We start from the raw sequence: 21,888 nt of genomic DNA, 5'->3' as shown, positions 1-21,888 counted from the left end.
CAAACCTTGTTGGTAAATAGGCATTCATATATTACTAGAGAGAATGCAAATCTGTACAAGCTCTTATGCAGGGGAATTTAGCAGTATCATACAAAACTACATATATGTTTATGTTTTCATTCAGCAGCCCTAGTTCTCTTAATTTATTGTGAAGATACACATCTAATAATAAATACCTATGCACAAAGTTTTTCATAACAGCCCCCTTGGAGATGACAAAATATTGAAAAGTAATTCAATATCCATATATAGAAGAATGGTTGGAATCAACTCTGCAATACTATGAAGCTCTAAAACGGATGAGAAAAATCTCTGAACTGATATGACTTTCAGGAACTATAGTTAACAGAAAAGGAAAGTACAAAAGAGTATCTCTAATACTACACTTTGTGTAAGAAAGAAAAAAAGAGAACTACAGTCTACCCTCTGCATTCATGGATTCCGCAACCAGGGATTCAGCCAAGCTGGGATCAAAAATATTCAGGGGGGAAAAGCTCTGGAAAGTTCCAAAAATCAAAACTTCAATTTGCCACATCAGCAACTATTTACATAGTATTTAAATTGTATTTACAACTATTCACATAGCATCAACAAGGTATTATAAGTATTCTAGAGATGGTTTAAAGTATATGGGAGGATGAGCTTAGGTTACATGGAAATACCACACCATTTTATATACGGAACTAGAGCATCTGCAGATTTTGGTATCCACTGGGTGTCCTGGAACCAGTCCACTGTGGATACCAAGGGATGATTGTACACTTACTGCTCATTTGTGCAAAAGAAACCCAGAAAAAATAAATCAGAACATAATGAGATTGGCTATCTAGAGGGAGTGAGTGGAAACAAGACAGAGGGAATGACATTTGTGTATCTCTGACTTTTAGAACCACATTAGCGTTTCACAGACTGAAAATATAAATTTTTTTTCAAAAGTCAAAAAGAATGGGGATAAAGTTCTACAAAGGGATACATACAAAAACAGATGAACCAAATTGTATTTCAGTTGAATAACTTAACTATGATAAAGGGAAAAATTAAATTTTTTTTAAAAAGCAAGAAAGGGCTTCCCTGGTGGCGCAGTGGTTGAGAATCTGCCTGCCAGTGCAGGGGACACGGGTTCGAGCCCTGGTCTGGGAAGATCCCACATGCCACGGAGCAACTGGGCCCGTGAGCCACAACTACTGAGCCTGTGCGTCTGGAGCCTATGCTCTGCAACAAGAGAGGCCCGTGCACCGCGATGAAGAGTGGCCCCTGCTCACCGCAACTAGAGAAAGCCCTCGCACAGAAACGAAGACCCAACACAGCCATAAATAAATAAATACATTTATATAAAAAAAAAAAAAAAGCAAGAAAAAGAAGAACTAACCGAAGTATCTTCTGAACAGAATATACTGGTTTGATACAGCAATGATAAAATATAATAAAGCACTCTGGAGTCAGACTGCTTGGATTCAAATACCTGCCCATCTATCCACTTGCTAACTGTATGACCCTGGACAAGTTAATTTATAATCTCTTTGTGTGTAGGTTTCCTTATCTGAATAATAACAGTACCAATATCACAGGACTAACAGTAAAGCTCCTATAAAACTACTCATGTAAAAGCCTTAGATCACCTGGCATATTTTAAGGATTTGATAAGTATCTGCTATCAGCAACTATTAATTCAAAAACACATTAAATGTGTGGATATCCTGGAGACACACATAATAAAAATGGAGTTCTTGTCATGAAAAAATTTGGGATTTCCTAGTTTATGAACAATAAGTGTTCAAGGAATCTAGACTAGCAAGATCCATAGGGCTGGCTGGAATCATCTGGGAAATTTCATAAAGGAAGAAACTGAAATGGATCTTTATATATGCACACGGTTTAGACAGCAGGAGAATGCAAGTGACAGAACGGAAACTGAACAAAAGCAGAGAGGCCATAAAAACCAATATATCTCAAAGATAGTGATACATAAGGTTTGTAAAAGCTGAATATCTGGAGATAAGGCAAGACTATAGAAGCTCCCGAATGTACAATTAAAACTGGGCAGGCTTTATTTTCTAGGCTATGAGGAACCCATAGAAGATTTGTGTGTAGGAGAAACAACATGACCAAACTGAACTGTGGGATTATTCTAATGTCGGTATACAGAAAGACTGGAAGTGAGAAGATCAGAGGCAAGAGTCTTACTAGTCGTTAAGCCAAATAATGACAAAGGTCTGGCTAGAATAGCAGTGATGAGAAAAGGAAAGAAGGTATAGCTCAACAAGGCAGTTGGCGGGGTGGGGTGGGGGGAATCAACCAAATTTGGTAATCACTGGATATGAGGTATGAGAGAATGAAAGAGCCTGAATGACAGGTAAATGAGAAAACCATTAGAAGGAAAGAGCCACAAGGAATGGGAGCCAATAGAGAGGATTTCCTTTAAGATTGAAAGTTTAAGTCAGAGTTAGATAAGAAACCTTGCCAATATGAAATAACAGTACCTTCAGACTGGGCAACATGGTACTAGTGCTTGGGAGAGAGAGAATTGAAGACAAAAACTTCAGAATTTTTTTTTAAATCTCTTTAGAAAGTTCAGGACATTCTGGAGCATACAGATACTAGGCTGTGTGCTATTTCAGAGCAGTGATCACCTCTTATTTTTTTTTTAATCCCTCAATGTTTAGCACAGTTCCTAGTACACAGGAGACTCTCAGTAAAATGTTGCAGAGGTGGGAAGAGTAGGGAAGGGAACAGAGTTGCATGGCTTGTTAATGGCAGAGCCTTGATTAGAGCGCAGGTCTCACTGATTCTCCACTATACCATAACGTACAGGTGACTCTGACCATCTATGTACAGGACACCCTAAAGAGACGGTGTAAGAAATAAAAATAAGCTGAACTGTGGGGAGTACTGCTTTCTAGGGGCAGATGAAAGGGAGACATAAGAAGATAGCAAAGAAAGGTCAGTTATGGGGGAAAAAAATGATAGTGTTATATCACTGACTCAAAGGAAATTTTTCAAGAGAGGAAGCATAGTCAACTGTACCAAATGATCATATGCTACAGGTAATGTTTCTCTGGTCTCCTACACCAATGACAACCAAGGCAGAGAAAGGTCACATTTTAAAATAGAAATTAAAATCTACATTTCACAGCATTTTAAATACATATGTCACTCACAGCAGTTCAAAAAAAAATACTGCAATATTCAGTAAATTTTATCTCTACATAATACACAATGTGAAATAAAGTCACTACAGTAGTTGAGCTGAATAAAAATTTGTTCAATAAATGAAATTTAAAGCAAAGAGAAACAACTGAAAAAATAATTATTTACATGTATTGACAGCAACAAAATACATGAAATACTGAAGGTCTTACCTTAAATCTCTTGTCCTGTAATACTTTCTTGATGGCAACCAGCTCTCCTGAATCACAAAGTTTGGCTTGATATACCACACCAAATGACCCATTCCCAATCACTTTAGTGTCTGTATAGCTGACTTCTTGTGGCCTGTCTGGACCCTGCCCAGGAGTTGCCACCACTGTGGTCACCTTGCTGCCATCCTTGTCTCCTAAAAGAAATAAGGGATAGATAAATGAGAACTGTAAAGAATTCAACAGAGAAAATTGCCAAAGTATACCAAGTAAACTATATTCTTTACTACAAATTATTTTTAAATGCTCATCTTAGTTTATCACATAGTATTACTTCAACTATTTGTTTCAATTATAAGTAATTATTTTAACCACCATTTATTCAGTCATTCCATAGACCAGACACCATGCTTAGTTTATATATATGACTTCATTTAATGAAAACAACCCCATGAAGTAGACAGAACTGTTCCTATATTAAACATAATGAGAAGAATGTTACATTTGTTCAGTCAAAAGGCGAATGATGGACCCACGAAAGAATCCTTATCTGTCCAACTCTAAAGGCCCTAATTCTTTCCTCAGGGCTTTCTTATTTTACTTGAAAATAAGATAAGTGCAATTGAAAAAGTCTAAATATGCTGACTCTATTCAGACCACTCTCCCTTTAGGAAGGTAAGGCTTTGAGTTTTTGCTTCTCCGTGTCTTATTTCTTCTTCAGAAAATAATGATGCCTTTCCAAGAAAGGTCTGATGGGTAAAAGAAATAGCGGAATGTTAAATTTGGGGGTAAGAGATGCAAAACTTAAAAGAAAAATCAAACCCATTCTGAACTGAGCCTCATTCATAACTAGCTCTCCAGCTCCGGGGTCTCTGCCCACTCATGACCATCTCCTTAACTCTTCTGCCTTCTCTCCTCGCCAGTAACAATCCAAAGACTCTTCAATTCAAGCTCAAGAGCCACCTCCTTCTTGACTAAGCACAGTTCATATCTCGGAATTCTTAAACTATTCTAAACCATTCTATACTACCTAGCACTTAATTTTAAGAAGCTTTAAATTGTTCTTTTAGTGATTTCAGAATACACAAAGATTCTAGGGACTACAATCTTTGTGAAGTAGCAATTATGACTTCGTGCTTGTTCTCTCTTTCCTGACAAATCTAAAACCAATTCTCACTACAATGTAAGTCCTTAGGCTCACTGACTAAACTTCACTTCTTTTTCTTCTCTCTCTTACTCTTCCATTATAGCAATTTTATTTTTAAGATGCTCACTGAATTCATACTAACCTCATAGAAGAAAAATAATGTAATATTTAACCCTAGATACCAAACCAAACAACAACAACAAAAACCTCTGGTCACTATCTTAGTAAAAATTAAAAGGTTTACTCTGTTCTCTTTTGAGCAGTTAGAGAAACTGCTGAGAACTCTTACAGACTATATTCTCCCACTAGTAGGAAATCCTGGGTATACAAGGAACAATGGCTCTTTGAGCCTAAGCATCCTGGAATTTTTATTCAGAAATCACCAAGCTCTTCAGACTGCTCCATCAGAGATCTGAAATAGCAGAGCTGTAAAGAATGGCAAGGTAACACCGGGGGTGACTTGGTATGAGCATTAGTAATGCATGGGACAGTCAGCAGCTAGTGTGCCAAGGAAAAGCATGTCACCATTTGGCACTGCAATTTGCTGACTCAGCAATAAAATAACAGCTGTATAAAATTTCACTGTACAAAAGAACTTTCCGATTGTTTCATCTACTCTAATACTTAAATGGAGGGCCATGTTTACTATGCAAATATGGAAAGTAAGAGAGATTAACTTGTCCAATATCATAAAGCTTTAAGTAAAAGAACTCTTCATTCACGACAGGCTGCCTCTGCCATTATTTTACAACCTTCCTACTACAGCTGAAAGACCGACTTCATATACCATTACCCACCCCACCCCCCAAGAAGCAGATGTTTCTGAAAATATGATGTAAAAAAGGTCAGTTCCAGAATAATAGTAAGAGAATACATGAATAATCTTTTGTAGTTTTCAGTCCTCAATTATTCATTTATTAATAGCTAAAGAGCTTTTTCCAAAGATACTTTGGCAACATTAGTTTGAAAGTTATCCCAAAGCAAAAGCATATGGAAAACAAAAATATAAAACAATTGATTCTGTGATGTTCAAACAATTTAACTTTTGCTACTAGAAACTGCATAACTTTGGATCTTAACAACAGAGCAGCATTTTAAACACTGCTACCAAGAAACCAAAATCCTCATGAAAAGCTAGAATTCATAACAGACATGCCTCATTAAAAAATAAAAAAAAAAGTCACCACTTTGCCCAATATTGAATTTCCCAGAATGCATGGTATCATGAGCTTCACACCAACTACAATAAAATTGGTCCCTAAAAAATGCCACTGTCTCTCAGGAGCAACAACAGCAAAGCAGTGGGAACAGCTCAGTTTCAGGCACTCTCTTCTGGCCAGAGAACTCCTGGAATCCTCTATTACAACTAAAATTCACTCAGGTGGTATGAATTTCCTATTCTGATTAGAAAATAGAATTAAATCCCCTATTCTTTAGCACAGTGGATAAATCTTAAATATATAAACCACAAAAGACTCCTCATAAAGCAATGGAAAGGTGGTATGCAACAGAACAACCACTTTCAATTGAAGGCTGTTAAATACAGAATACAATTTTACAAAGCCCCTTATATGTATCCCAAAATGATATGTGCAGTCTTGTTCTCAGTCTCTCAAACACAGCAACACCTTGTGGTTACATTTTTTTGTCTTCTGAAGTCACTCCTCAGAACAATCGATCCATCCAAAACCCAAAAGGCCACTTTGGGCATATGTAAATATTTAGGAGGTATCTGACACTGACATTCTAATTTTAGTATTTCTTAATGATTCAGAGCTGAGAAAAAGCAACTGTGACCCTTTTTAACTAGGAGGCTTTTAGAGATGTTAATAAGTCATACTACTAAATAAACTGAACAAAGTCAGCAACGATTATCTATATTAAATCTTCCTTTACCTCCAGAAGAATGTCTCCCGTGTAGAAATAGCAGAAAATTAAAAGTCTACAAAGCCCAGAGAAACCAGCACACCCGGTATGATACAAGGAGGATACAAGGTATTTTTATGAAGCTTTTTAACCTAACAATAGGATTAGTAAGGAAACTAGCTCTGACTATTGTTTCTCATGAAGAGATATAACAGATAGCTATGTTTATGGATGTTCAAAAACAATATAACAGTCTATTGAAAAATATTATTATATAAATTACTTAAAAGAACCAAAAAACCTTATTTTCAGGCATGATTAAGATAGTCTGAAGGGGAAACACTGACCACTGTCAAATTTTCAGGTTTTTAAATTAAACTTCAAATAACTCTTTATCCTAAGTATATGGCTAAGGAACTTCTATTAAAGCAAGATGTCCTCCCCTAAATAAACACAACAGCTTAGAGACATGAAAACAACATAAAAATTAATAAGCAAAAGAAATAAGAAACAAGGAACTGAGGTCCACAGAACATCAGAGTTAGACAAATTCTAAAATAAGCTTATTATTGTCCAGAAATAGGGCCTCTACCCTATGATGTGGAAGCTCTAGCGAGTGTGCAACTGCTCTCATAACTTGGAGCAAAACTATGTAGAAAGAAAGAGAATGCAAACTAAGCAGCTGAATCAGTCAAATCAATCCTAATGTCAACAGCACGATAAAAAATTTTAGGGGCTTCCCTGGTGGGGCAGTGGTTGAGAGTCCGCCTGCCGATGCAGGGGACACGGGTTCGTGCCCTGGTCCAGGAAGATCCCACATGCCGCGGAGCAGCTGGGCCCGTGAGCCATGGCCACTGAGCCTGCGCGTCCGGAGCCTGTGCTCCGCAACGGGAGAGGGCACAACAGTGAGAGGCCCGCGTACCGCAAAAAAAAAAAAAAAAAGGACAGATGTTATACATGAGCTGGCTTTTGGAGATGTTTTCCTGTATATCACTTCTAGAAATGAAAGGAAAACATAGGGTGATAGAGGATAAAGGTGAGACAGAAAAGACTCCCAAGTCCTTGATAGTGCAATAATACCACATTTTCAATCACAGGCAGATACCATGCCAAATGATTAACAAGCATCAATTCTGAAGAACCATAAAATTAATCTTAAGAAAAACAAATCAGTCATTTTTGTCCTTAGAGAGAGGCATAATGGTGTTAATATGGGCTCTGAAGTCAGACCAAGGTTTGAATCACGTATTCTACCACTTAGTATCTATAAAATGTAAATAGCTGCTACTTCATAGGGTTGTTGTAATGATTAAATAACACAGGTTAAGCAGTTTTGTTTTGTTTTGCTTTTTAAGTACATGCCATATAGTGAGTGCTCAATAAATTATAGTTTCTCTGAAGAATTATTGGTAGTGGGAATTGAAAAAAAAAAATTCTTCTGCTATGCTCTTTTACCACCAGGTACATGCCCTACTACAGTGCTGATCACAATGTTCTATAATTATTAAGAGTCCGAGCCCCCCACTTGACTATGAGCTCTTAGGAAAGCCAGACATTACCTAAATCATTTAGATTTATTTCCCTAGTACTTATTAGCAGAGGGTTCAGCACAATGCAGGTGGCCCAGCAAATGTCTGCTCTTGAATTTATATAAAAATCACTCGAGCAGAATTATTAGGATTTGGGAAATGACTACTTCCTGCTAAACAGTTAGTAGTGTTTTAACTTCTTGCACTTGCCATTGATCAGATACAAATCCCTAGGGATAAGGTATATAGAAACCTTAAAAATAGCAAAACAGAATGGAAGGTTTACTAAAAACATGGCAACAACAAGCAGCCAAAACAAATAACACAATTTGCCACATGTGTATCTATTTACAGGTAGGAGAATTACTCTGTTCATAACCCTTTTCCAAGTAATTTTGGTTTCTTCAGAGCATCAATATGCAGCAATGGATAAGAACTGGGCAAGGGACATCTCTGAGGTCTGAAGCTCAATTTACATCAATACATATATAAGTATATTCCCTGAGTACTATTTTACAGTTTGGAAGCACCACTCACAGTGGACGTAAGAGTCACCTGGGAGAGTTTACTAAGAATGAAGATTCTAGAATTTCACCACTAGAAAGACTCAGTAAATCTGCAGTAGGGCAGAAACTGTATTTTTTTTTTTTTTGCGGTACGCGGGCCTCTCACTGTTGTGCCCTCTCCCGTTGTGGAGCACAGGCTCCGGACGCGCAGGCTCAGCGGCCATGGCTCACGGGCCCAGCCGCTCCGCGACATGTGGGATCCTCCCAGACCGGGGCACGAACCCATGTCCCCTGCATCGGCAGGCGGACTCTCAACCACTGCGCCACCAGGGAAGCCCGAAACTGTATTTTTAATAAGCCCCCGCCCCAATGATTCTTAATGCAGTTCTAGCAACCACTGTTTTGTTTTTTTTTTTTGGCTGAGTTGGGTCTTTGTTGCTGAGCACGGCTTTCTCTAGTTGCGGCGAGTGGGAGCTACTCTTCAGCATGGTGCACGGGCTTCTCATTGCGGTGGCTTCTCTTGTTGCACAGCACGGGCTCTAGGCATGCGGGCTTTAGTAGCTGTGGCTCGCGGGGCTCTAGAGTGCAGACTCAGTTGTGGTGCACGCGCTTAGTTGCTCCGCGGCATGTGGGATCTTCCCGGACCAGGGCTCGAACACGTGTCCCCTGCATTGACAGGCAGATTCTTTTTTTTTTTTTTTTTCCGCTGTACGCCGGTCTCTCACTGTTGTGGCCTCTCCCGTTGCAGAGCACAGGCTCTGGACGCGCAGGCTCAGCGGCCATGGCTCACGGGCCTAGCCGCTCCGCGGCATGTGGGATCTTCCCGGACCGGGGCACGAACCCGTGTCCCCTGCATCGGCAGGCGGACTCTCAACCACTGCGCCACCAGGGAAGCCCGGCAGGGGGATTCTTAACCACTGTGCCACCAGGGAAGCCCCTAGCTACCATATTGTGAGAAAGAACCATAATACCATTTAATTCGTACAACTTTGTGATGTACTCAGATAATCATTTAACAAATGGGAGAAACTAGGATGTTTGAAAGGTTCATTGGTAATTTGCCCAAAGTAACCCCTTCAATAAAGTGTACCCACAGGATTCAGACCTATCCATTTACTCTAAAACCTGTACCCTACTACTTTGCTTAAGACTATGCCATGAAAATAACACACAGGGGTTAAGGTCCTAAAATCAACCTTCTATTTTCAGCAAAACTGAAAATTTTAAATATTTTACAGAAGATTCTGATGCAAAACTCTTACTTCAAGTTATCTATACTCCTTTTGAACTAATTTTAATTTACTCAAATTTTAAATCTTCTCTTAAAACCCAAATTTTACTTTAAACCAAAAACCAGAATGAACCATGCTAATTTTCAACAGTCTGAATTTAAATATTATTTTATTCATGAACTATGAACTGGAATCAAGCACATTTTTTCCTTTTTTCTAACTCAAGTGAACTGGAATAAAATTAAACCAAACCCAAAATTAATAAACATTTTACTTGGTCTTAAGCCTTCACTTGAAACAGTATCAAGATGTATCAATATTTTAGAAACAGGTTTATTTCCCATGGAAGTCTAAAAGGCTTGCAGCATGTGTCTAAAGAGCTTTGGCTTTTAGGAATTAACATTAGAATCTTTAAGTCTTAAACATGCTTATCTGCTTGATTTACAAAAAGTGACCAATTTGGTGCAGGGAGAAAGTAGACAAATACATTAAAATCTTTCTTAATGAGGAAGTTTACCATATTACCAAAGAAACAGTATACCATACATGGGTGGGAAGAGTAAACGGTAAACACTTAAACTAAAGAAACAAATAATTACTTTAAAAAACACAATGACTCACTGAGCAGTGCTCACACTTCTGGCAACTTCAGTATTGAACAGCTGTGAATCCAGAAGAAAGCCAAAAAATAGCTCTCACAAAACTGATATAATTTATTCTAGTCTTTAGTGAGCGTAATATTAAAATCAGCACTCTATAATTTCTTTTTAATGGATTACGTCTGTTCTTGGCCTGACACACATCCCCTCAATGCTCAATATTACCTTCTGACAACCCAAAACCCTGACTCAGTCTTGCTTTCTCCTGAACTACGCACCAAAGTTATCTCCACCCCTAAATCCAAACTGCTTTTCCAACAGCACAGCATACAAATTTACAAGTGTTTTTATATGCATTTTAAAGAAGTTATTAACCTAAAATTTTATGCTATATTTCAAACAGCAGTAAAGGAAAGAGGGGAAGGACAGGATCTGTTTTCTCCCAGAAGACTTGGTTACTCTAGGTTGGTCCCATGTGCTTTATCAATTACAATTTAACAACTATATCCAATCCATGAGGGCAACAATCAAGTTTATCACACGTTTATTGCTGTAACCCATTTTATGCCTATGCACGTAGCAGGCTGTAAAATATTTGCTCATTTATAAGTGAACAGCTTCCTATAGGATTCCACTAAACTTTGAAATCTGCTAAAATTCTTAAAGTCACTACAACAAGTACCTCTAATTCCTCCTCTAAAATGATACAAGACTCTGTAATCTCTCAAAAGGACTGGGTCACTCAGTAGACTGAGAAGAAAATGCAAAGACAAATTCAGTGGTTTGACAATTTTCCCTGGGACCAACCATGATCACCACACATCATCTTCACCAATAACATATTTGTGGAGCACTTGATAGTTTATGAACATGTTTAGACCCATAACCTCACTTTATCCAGGCAACAGTCCTATGGGGGGGATAGAACCAATAATGAACTGTAGAACTGAAGCTCAAAAGATAAGCAAAATTGCCCAGGTCGTCCAATTCCCAAGTTTAACACACTTTCCAATGCCTATAAAAATGGAAGCAAACCAAGCCATTTATTTCTATTCCAAAATAAATCCATAAAAATAACTCAGCCAACAGTACCACTTAAGCATCCTCACACATTTTTAAAATTTTTATTTATTTAGTTATTTATTTGTGGCTTCGTTTGGGTCTTCATTGCTGCACGCGGGCTTCAGTAGTTGCAGCATGTGCGCTCTAGAGCACAGGCTCAGTAGTTGTGGGGCACAGGCTTAGTTGCTCCGCGACATGTGGGATCTTCCCGGACCAGGGCTCGAAGCCGTGTCCCCTGCACTGGCTGGCGGATTCTTAACCACTGCGCCACCAGGGAAGTCCCCTCACACATTTTAATATAAACTGCAAAAATACTTTCAATAAAAAATTGCTTCGTTTTGCCCGAGACATAAGGCTACCTGATACATAAGGCTATCTAAAATGAGTAAAATGAGAGTCAGAATTCCTCTGAGGAAAATCAAATCAGTGACCTGATAGCAAAAATTTAAGTACTTGAACAGATTCATCACAATACAAAATAATAATCCACTGGTTAACGACAGCTGCTACTTTTGCAGGAACAGAAGAAACATTTCCTGCCTTTTTGTTTTTTGGTGGGGGCACGTCTGCGGGGGCGGGGGGTTTGTGTGGTTTATTCTAAATAAGAAACCTACTGGGGACAGAAAAAGCAGGGAAGCATGATTTTTCTAATCAAGAAACAAAAAAGAAATATGAAGACTAAATCTCTCTACATTACACAGTTTTAGGAATCTCCTATTGATCTGGCTGAATTACAATATTTCCCTTTTTTTTTAAGTTTTAAAAATACTGATTTATTAATTCATTTAAAAATAACAGAAATAACAAAAATAAACCCATTACATGTTAACATAATTAACATACAATATTTCACTTTTCATAAATGTAAAGATAACAGCATATTTGCTTAATAATGATAATTGTATTTATTTTAAAAAATACCCCCAAATCTATGTAATATTTGGTGGTAGATGCTGTCCCACATCATGAAAAACCAACTCTGAAATATGTGCAAATATAAATACCAAATTAGCACACTGTTCCTCATTCCCAGTTCTAAACAGCTTCCAAAGGTACCCAGCACCAGTTACTGACCAACACAGGGTTGTCTAACTCAACACACTTTCTTATTATCACCTTCTCTCTCCCAGAACAGGAATCATTCACATTGTTATACTCTCCCCCCACTCCCTTACACTTGCATTATTCTTATGTCAATTAAATCCACCTCAGACAACAGACATCCTAGGTTACTTCACCTTCTGTCTGTTTGTTTTCAAGTTGTAGTTAACAAAAGAAACTTTCTCTCCCTTTCTTTTCCCTATCACTTCATTCCACTCAAGAACTAAAAAAGCAACCTTAACCACAGCTGGTAAGCAAAAGGATAGCACTTCTGCTCTTACACCAGTATCAAGAGAAAGTAAAGCCATGAGTTAAAAAGCCAATCCCATCTATCTATTAAGCTCCTGAAAGTACCCAGAAAGATGTCAGTTTCCCACAGTCTCTATCTACTTCTCATCTCCCTCAGATTAAATCCCTTTATCAATCTAGTAGTACCAGCGTTTGGAAGAATTTTTCAAAACTAATTTTTAGGGGGGGTTTTAGTTTTACTAAAATAATATTATAATATGATATTATATTATCAGTAATAATATAATATAGAGAATATTATTATTCTCTATTATTTTTCACTATAGTATGTAGATATCTGAGCTAATTATGGCTTAGTTAGGCTTTTGTAGGATAGCCTGGGAACCTAATTATTTTTATTTCACATATTTACAAAACTTTCAGTGAAAAAGTATGTTTTGAGTTCCAAAACAACTGATGAACTTTTAAAACACAATCTGTTTACAGGCTAAGACTATTCTGTATAATCTGGGAGGAAAATAAACATAAAATGTTACAGTTTAACTTGTTAAACTGTTAAAGTGGAAATGAGATAGGGTACCTCCTAAGAACTTTACAAGAATCTCTTTAACTATGAAAAATAAAATAACCAGGTAATAAGAGTTCTGTCAATTCCATTTCCATAAGGAACACCATACACTTTCAAATAGTGGTTAATTAATTTTTAGATTACATTTATAACTACATGAGTAATAACACTACATTTATAGTTAATAAATATGCCTAAGAGAAAAATATATTAAATAGCATTGTCCCAACTGATGCTAATCCTTTGGAATCAAATCCATATTGGTTTTCATATTTACCCCTTTCTTCCTTCCTCCAAAAGCTGACAACATTCCCCAGTACTCTGCCCACAAAAATGGACTTTAGAGAACAGAACAATGCCATTTAAATAGGACAAGTCCCAGGCCCATCTTTCCATGGAGGAAGAGTAATGACAGATCAACTGGGTCAATTCACAAAGCAGAGTCCACTCTACATTTCTCCTCACAAAGCTCTGCTACAAGAGAAGCTAACTGGGCTCTGTTAAATAAAGAGCATTGAAATGACACAGTCTTACACTCACAGTGGGACTATAATAAGAGTTGGCTTCAATTGCCACTGCCTAAGAAGTATGGCTGATCCTCTTACTAGTGGGTCACAGAAGAGCATGCTGGGACACCCCCATGCCAGGGTAGAGTAATTCTCACACTGCTGACTCATAACTTATAATGTAAGAAGCCTAAGAGGACTTAAAGAAAAAGAACTCTCGTCCTTGGGAAACACCTACCTTGCTAACCTTGCCTTTTCAGATGGTCTCTGTCATCTCCTACTGTTACCTACATGATCCAATGATAAACCAGGACAGGACCAGCGTAAGCCTATTAACAGTGACTGCTGGCTAAGTTCCTTTTTTATACCATACCCCCACAATCTACAGAAGCACTGGAACACATACTCTAAAGTCAATGGGAAAGTGAGTACCATTTAAAATGAGAACAAGAGAGACAGAAATGCAATCCTATACTTCAAGTACTTGTATTTTAATAAATCATCTGTGTTTTATATTTATAAAATATTCTCATATGTGTTTGTGTTACATACAACCTTTCTAGTTTGTAAGTATTCTCTCACATTAATGGCACACAGTAGGCTAACTGTAGAAAGTTTCAAAAATCTTGAGAACAGAAAAAGAAGATGCAGTTGAATTTTTGCTTCACATACATTGTTATTGATTAATTCTTCACATGCTTAATAAGCATTATCGGGGCTTCCCTGGTGGCACAGTGGTTAAGAATCTGCTTGCCAACGCAGGGGACATGGGTTCGAGCCCTGGTCCAGGAAGATCCCACATGCCACGGAGCAACTAAGCCCGTGCGTCACAACTACTGAGCCTGCACTCTAGAGCCCACATGCCACATCTACTGAAGCCCAAGCGCCTAGAGCCCGTGCTCCGCAACAAGAGAGGCCACCGCAATGAGAAGCCCATGCACCACAACGAAGAGTAGCCCCCGCTCGCCGCAACTAGAGAGAAGCCTGTGCGCAGCAACGAAGACCCAACGCAGCCAAAAATAAATAAATTTATTTTTAAAAACATGAGCATTCTCTGTGTACTAAATAGGTATTGTGCTAAGAACTGGGGTCCCCAAAAATGAATAAGATAAATAAGAACCCTTCCTTCATGGAGTTTTCTGTTCAAAGAGAATTTAGTTATTTATTTATTAATGAAATCTGGATTCAATATTTATTCAAAATCTGGGTTCAGTATTTCCTGTAACATAATAGAGCCAGACATCTTACTAATTATTTTCACATAATACCTTACTTAACCTTAATAATCCTGTGAAGTTCATGAAATTACTTCCACTTCACAGATGAGGAAACTGAGACTCCAGGAAGTTAAGAGACTCATTGGAAATCACTAACTATTAAGAGGGGCCACATTAAAACAGCTATTCTAACTCCAAGTGACGACTCCGTTACTAATAGATCAATCTGCTTCTAAGAAAAGGCCAAACAGGAAAAGGTACCACTGGCTGCCCAGATTATGAAATTAACTTTAACAAGAAACGAAGTTCCAAAAATCTTTTTAAAAACATTCTGGTGCAAATATATACAAATAACAGGACCAAGACTGCAATGAAGACATTTCTGAGTTGATTCCCTTCAAGACTCCATCCAATACAGCCCTCCATTCTGTGCACATTCATGCTTCACAGATGAAATACACTGTAATAAAAGTTAATTATAAAGTAAGTATCTGTAGCACCATCATACTTTCTCACCAGTTTCCATTATAAAAAAATGAAACTACGAACCCACAGAAGAGCTTAACGGTAGAGACAGAGTTTAAGGCTTCAGAGATTTGATTTGGTAAACAGTCTCGTGCAACTTATGATCTTGTAGATCAACAAGGTCAACAGAAAGCCATGTGAACTATTACTCTTAAAATGTTACTTTAAATCTCATCAAGGAGAAATATACTATTTCCCCCTATTTTTGAGACCCCCATACACACAACCCATAGTCACATACCTTTGCCCCAGGCCCCTGCATTATCCAAAAAGGAGCAAATAAACATTAAGGGAGAAAAGAACAAATGTACCAAACAATCCAGGGACTATAACAAATAGAGAAGAAATAGTGGACTTCAGAGACCAATAACAGCAGTTGAACCTTGACAAATTCATTAATATATCCATCAAAGCAAGTGAAGCAACATGCTCCTGCAATAAACTGTGTCCCAAGGAGACAACAGAACCCATAATTTACAAATGTCCTTGGAAACCTGAAATGTTTGATTCCAAATTTTAAAAAGAGAGAATATTTTAGTTGGGCTATTCCACTTCTTGGTTAGGATAAATATTCCACATAATCTAGTCAACAACATAAATGGACTCCAGAAATTAACCTGGCACTAACATCTTAAGCTTTCCTTTAGTGACAGATTTTCTCAAGTCATATTTCTGGGAGAGTGTAATAGACAATGCTTATGTCCAACACATGTACATAAAGCCTAATTTACCACTAATTTTCTAATTTTTCAGCTTACGTTTTCAACTATGAGTAGTGTTGTTACACTGAGAGTTAATACACACAATTAATACCCTCCCTCTCTTCTCTAAAAACTTCCCCCCTCTCACTGGGTTGAGCACCTGAATGTATTCATCCAAGTAGTTATTTCTTCCTAGACTAGACAGTGGAAAATCAACAACAAACAACAAACTCCTTGCTTTCATGGACCTAGAGTCTAGTGAGAAAAGCAAAGATTATTTATACAAATAATTATCCAGTTATATAACAAATGAGGTAAGAGTATGTAAAAGAGAACTACAGGATTCAAGGAAGCCCATGATGGAGGATCTAGAACCTAATTAGGGTTGGGTCACCTAGAGAGAGTGATATATTTTGGTTGAAATTTGAAGACGTGTGAAGGGGGGAGGGACAACAGGATGGGAAAAGATAATAAAGGCATGTTAAAAGAAAGACATTGAAGGAGTTCAGGAAAATAGGGGACTAAAAGAAGGGTAGTCAGTCACAAAGACAATATATTGCATGATTCTGTTTACATGAGATGTCCAGAATAAGCAAATCTACAGAAGGTAAATTAGTGGTTGCCTAGGGTTGGGGAGGGGCGTGGGGGAGAAGATAGGTAATGATTGCTAATGGGTTAGAGATTTCTTTGCGAGATGAGGGAAATGTTCTAATATTAGATTGTGGTGATGATTGCACAACCCTGTAAACAAACTAAAGATAAATGAATTGTACCATTTAAATGAGTGAATTTTACAGTATGAAAATACATACTCTCTAAAAGTGGGGGCACCCAAAGCCCAAGGCAGCGTGGTTAGAGCTAAGTGAGCAAAAAAGAATGGAGGCAGGGGATTGGAGAAGAGGCCAGGAGCTGTATTACTAAGCAGGTTTGTAAACCATTTCAGTATCACTAGATTGAATTAAATGACTTCTTGTCTGATACCTCAGTATATATTCACTGCAACTCAGAAATGGTCATTTGAAGAATAGATCCACTATCTCCCCAACTTTGGCTTTACAGCAAAAACAGGTAGTTTAACTACTTTAGCTATCAGATACTTTAAATGAAACTGATGTCACTGAGAGATGAATGGTTTCTAATTAAGCAGATTATTTACAAAATTAGACATTTTGGCAGGCTACCTCTAGAAAAACAATGACCATCAGTGAAAATAATACACTACGGCATGGTTCCTAACACTGCTCATACGTCTAAAAGCAATTCTGAAGGAAAATGGTGAAAAGACAACGTATTGCGAACTCTCTCTGATACTCCTCAATATGGTAAAAAGTAGAACATGAAAATGCCATAGGCAGCTATGGAGTTGGGAGTGGCAAGGTAGGGGAGGGAGGGTCCAGGAGAAGTCCGCAGCTAATTTTTTTACCCCCGAAAGCCCCTTACACACCACAGGTGAACCTCAGCAAAAGCTGAAAAGGCCGATGTCTTCAAGATTATACTAAATTGAGGGAAAAAACAGAAGCCCACAAAAATGGAATGTACCCATGGCTTAGTGGTAGAAAAAATGCTCAGAAAGGATTACACTGGTTAATAGACTTCTTTACCTACTATACCCCTCAGGCTACAGAAGAGTGGTTGAAAAACAATGGCCACATTAGTAGAAGACAAAGATATCCAAACTAAGGTGCAAAAGAAAGAATTCACTGATAGACATTGTATCAAAACAAAAGATCTGGAAAGAGCTGCCCAATTTAACCATAAGAAAGTTGAAAAAAACTGACACAAACACACTACAGGAAAAACATGCAAAAGCCAAATCAAACACTTATCTGGAAGAACAGGAAAAAAATTCCTTCCAATAGTGAGAACTTAAAAAGAAAGTAATTAAAACAAGAGTCCAAAGATAAGGTCATAAAACAGAAAGATTAAAAAGAAAAATTATTTTGGTCCTTGTATTAGTTTCCTGTGGCTGCAGTAACAAATCACCAAAAATTGGGCTGCTTTAGAGAACAGAAATTATTCTCACAGTCCTGGAGACCAGAAGTCTGAAATCAAGCTGTCAGCATGGCTGCACTCCCTCCGTAGGCTGTAGGAGAGAACCCATCCCTTGCATCTTCTAGCTTCTGGTAGCTGTCCACGTTGCTTGCATTGTGGCCTTGTGGACACATGATTCCAAATCTCTGCCTCCATGGTCACATAGCCTCCTCCTCTGTGTGTCTGCTCTCTTCTGTGTATCTCATAAGGACATCTGTCAGTTGGACTTAGATCCTACCAGGATAATCTAGGATGATCTCATTTCAAGATCCTTAATTTACCTGCAATCTGCAAAAACCCTTTTTCCAAATAAGGTAACATTCACAGATTGCTAAAGTTTGACATGGATATCTTTGGGGGGCTCATTTTTCAGCCTACCACAGTTCTCAATTTGTTCCTTAGCTTAGCAAAACAACCACAGATCTAATAAACTAGAAACAGCAAAGAACAGGAGAGACTTGGTGAAAAATTAATGCAAGGGGGAAAGGAAATCATAGTAATGCAGAGGGAATCAATGAAGAGATTAAAGTAATTCTTGAGAAGATAATAAATGTGGAGAACAAAAATGATAATTATTGTTCCAAGAATGGATTCCAACACATGAGTAGAAAACGTATTCAAAGATACAAATTTCCTTGAAATTGAGCAAACTACATCTGTAGGACAAAAAGTTATGGTGTATACCAGAAAGAACTGACTCAGAATGGTTGAAATATCCTGGTTAAACTAAAGGGTAAAAAAGATTCTATCAGGCATCCAAACAGAAAAAAATTAGTCACCTACAAGGGCGGGGGTGGGGGGGCAGGGGATGTTTGCAGAAAAGCCAACAGACTAGCTATGAAAAAACAAGCCAGCTTTTTTGTACCACTGTTTGGTTTATGACTTTGGCAAAGTCAAGGAAGCTCCTTTCTAAACCTCACTTTCCCTATCTGTAAACTGAAAGGAGTGAATAAATATGAGCTTTTAGATCCTTTTTGGGTCTTAAAGTATATGATTTCATGGCAGCCAGATGAAGAGGATAAATTTCAAACACTAGGTTTTAGAACCTAATTCTCACCTTCCAATTTTTATTCAGTTACAGGTTGGGAAATAAAGAAGTTACTATTTCAGTCACTCCTCCTACCCCCAAATATAGCTATCATTTATACCCAGCAAATTAGCAAATATTAAAAAATAAAAAGTAAACACTCGAGGTTAACAAGGATACAATAAAACTAGGCATCCTCAAACACAATTAGCTCTTACTGAGTTCTAGAGGTTTTATCAATTTACACTTTCACTCCCAGTGTTCGAGAATTAATATCTTAAAACTGTTCCCAAATATCAAGCAAGAATGTTAGAAAAAAAGTTCACTTAATGAAGAAGGAGTATTTGTTAGGGGCAATGAGAAGGTATCTGCTGGAGTAAGAGCAGTGAAAGATAAGGTGTGAGAGAGAAGTGAAGGTTTATATATAATATAATCTCCAGTAGTAGTCGCAACATTTGAGCCAAAGAGACCCTGTAGAATCTGTTATTGCAAGGCGGTCTCAAAATCCATAAACAAACCAACCATTGTTGGAATTGCACAATAAATAATGTCATACCCACAAATATATACACATATGTATATAGATTCTTAAATATGAAATCCTGTATTAAGTATATTTTTCCTTAAAAGCATCAACAATGACAAACAACAACAAAACCCTACCCTTTGACTCAGTATTTCCCTTTCTAGGAATATGGTGGGGAAAAAAGTAATCAGAGGGACTTCCCTGGTGGCGCAGTGGTTAAAAATCCACCTGCCAATGCAGGGGACACGGGTTCGATCCCTGATCCGGGAAGATCCCACATGCTGTGCAACTAGGCCTGTGCGCCACAACTACTGAGCCCATGCGCCTAGAGCCCGTGCTCCACAATGAGAAGACACCACAGTGAGAAGCCCGTGTACCACATGAAGAGTAGCCCCCGCTCGCCACAACTAGAGAAAGCCTGTGCACAGCAACGAAGACCCAATGCAGCCAAAAATAAATAAATAAATAAATAACATAAACATTAAAAAAAAAGTAATCATAAACTGAGAGAGAATGATTGCTTTATGTAGACATTCATATTCACTGAAGCAATATATATATCAATAAATTGAAACCAATCTAGATACTCCAAAATAAGAGAATAACTAGGTAAATACGATAATGCTCCAGTGAACAGATTAAACAACCATTAAAATTAACTTTCAAAGAATACTTAAGTTTACAAGGAAATACTCATGATTACATGAAAAAGCAGGTTACAAACTGCTATATACTGTGTGAGCCCAATGTTGAAAAAAAATATTACAAACACATCAAAAAGTAAACGGAGTTTTTCTCTGGATAGTGAGAATACAGACAAATTTTCTTTTTTGTACCTCTTTGTAATTTCCAAATTCTCTATAATTGAGCATGTAAATTTTTTAAAGATGAATTTGCTTAAAGTTCTAAAAAGATACTCTTTTCATAGAAGTATTACTGTTATAATCTACCATTTTCATCACTGGGTTCTAAAATATCCAAGTACGCTTAAGGAACTGTCTAAAGTGAAAAAAGAGCAAAGGCCTACTTTCTGAATGTCTTATCCTTAGTTCTAAAATAGAGTATAATCAGTATTATGAAGAGATGGATTGAGTGCCTCATAGCCAATGTTTATTTTTCAATTAAGCATTGATTCTTATATTCAATACAGAAAAGAGTGACAAGAAAATAAGTTGGATAAATCATGACTCATTATGATGTACATTTAAAAGATTTCCTAAAGGGCTATCCGTATTCAGATTCAACTTTTATGAACCACTCTGTGACTGTTCATTTAAATCATAAAACAATCAACGAGGTATTATTACTATTTAATAAATAAAAGAATTGAACTGGCCAGCCCAGAGCCTCACCATAGTACAACTAGAACGTACTAAAGCCAATTTACATCAACAAAAACCTGTTCCTCCCCCAACAACTATTTGAAATTGTCCAAATTTTACCACTAAGGCCATAGATCCCTCCAGCCTACAAGAAACTTTAAGGACTAAATCTATCACACCGCATATCCTTGTTTACCTAAGTCTTCGCCAGAAATACAAGCCCCTCTTATTTGCTATTAACTCTCATCTCCCATCTACTCTATATATCCTTCTCATCTGAGTCAACTCAACTTCCCCTTCTACAATGTCCTCTGAATTCTTACTCTGATCAGCAAACTCCCATCTGCTGGCCTTAAGGAAAACATAATTTCCCCCAAGGACACTACTTTCAGAAATCCCACAGAGGCTGATTCAATTCCTCGACACATCTCAAATAATGTCCTTCTTGCTCCTTATTTCCATTTCAGAACCTCTGGTCATCCAAAACAACCCCCACCACCCCGCAAAAAAAAAAAAAATACAGCCTTGCTTATAATTGAGGGACTCCTGTCTATTCTGTTTCCTCCTCTACAAACCTCTAAATGCTGGAGGTCTTCTGGTCTGGGTCCTAGACCTCCTTTCTCTTCTGCCACTATACTTTCCCCAAATTTATCTTACACATTCCCAGAACTTTAATTACATGGTATTCAAATTATTAATAACATTTGAGAGCTGTTGGTTCTCAAATTTATTTCTGTAGCCCAGACCTCTCTTTCAACCTTTAGAGACCCTTATATTCAACCTCCCATTTCAGTGTTACACTTGTCTAAATCATGTCC

At 37.7% G+C, this 21,888-nt stretch overlaps 1 protein-coding gene across 5 annotated transcripts in view; it reads right to left on the bottom strand.

Moving 5' to 3' along the window:
• Positions 1-21,888, bottom strand: part of GSK3B (glycogen synthase kinase 3 beta) — a 199,938-nt gene that overhangs the window by 129,378 nt on the left and 48,672 nt on the right. For all 5 annotated transcript variants that reach the window (XM_033403308.2, XM_004278532.4, XM_004278533.4 and 2 more), the window contains exon 2: positions 3,360-3,553. In XM_033403308.2, coding sequence (XP_033259199.1) covers positions 3,360-3,553 — 194 coding nt within the window. The remainder of the gene's footprint in view (positions 1-3,359; positions 3,554-21,888) is intronic.

This window comes from Orcinus orca, chromosome 5 (assembly GCF_937001465.1).
Source record: "Orcinus orca chromosome 5, mOrcOrc1.1, whole genome shotgun sequence".
Taxonomy (NCBI): Eukaryota; Metazoa; Chordata; class Mammalia; order Artiodactyla; family Delphinidae; genus Orcinus; species Orcinus orca.
The sequence above is the reverse complement of the archived record's forward strand: the minus strand, read 5'-3'. Positions and strand labels throughout refer to the sequence as shown.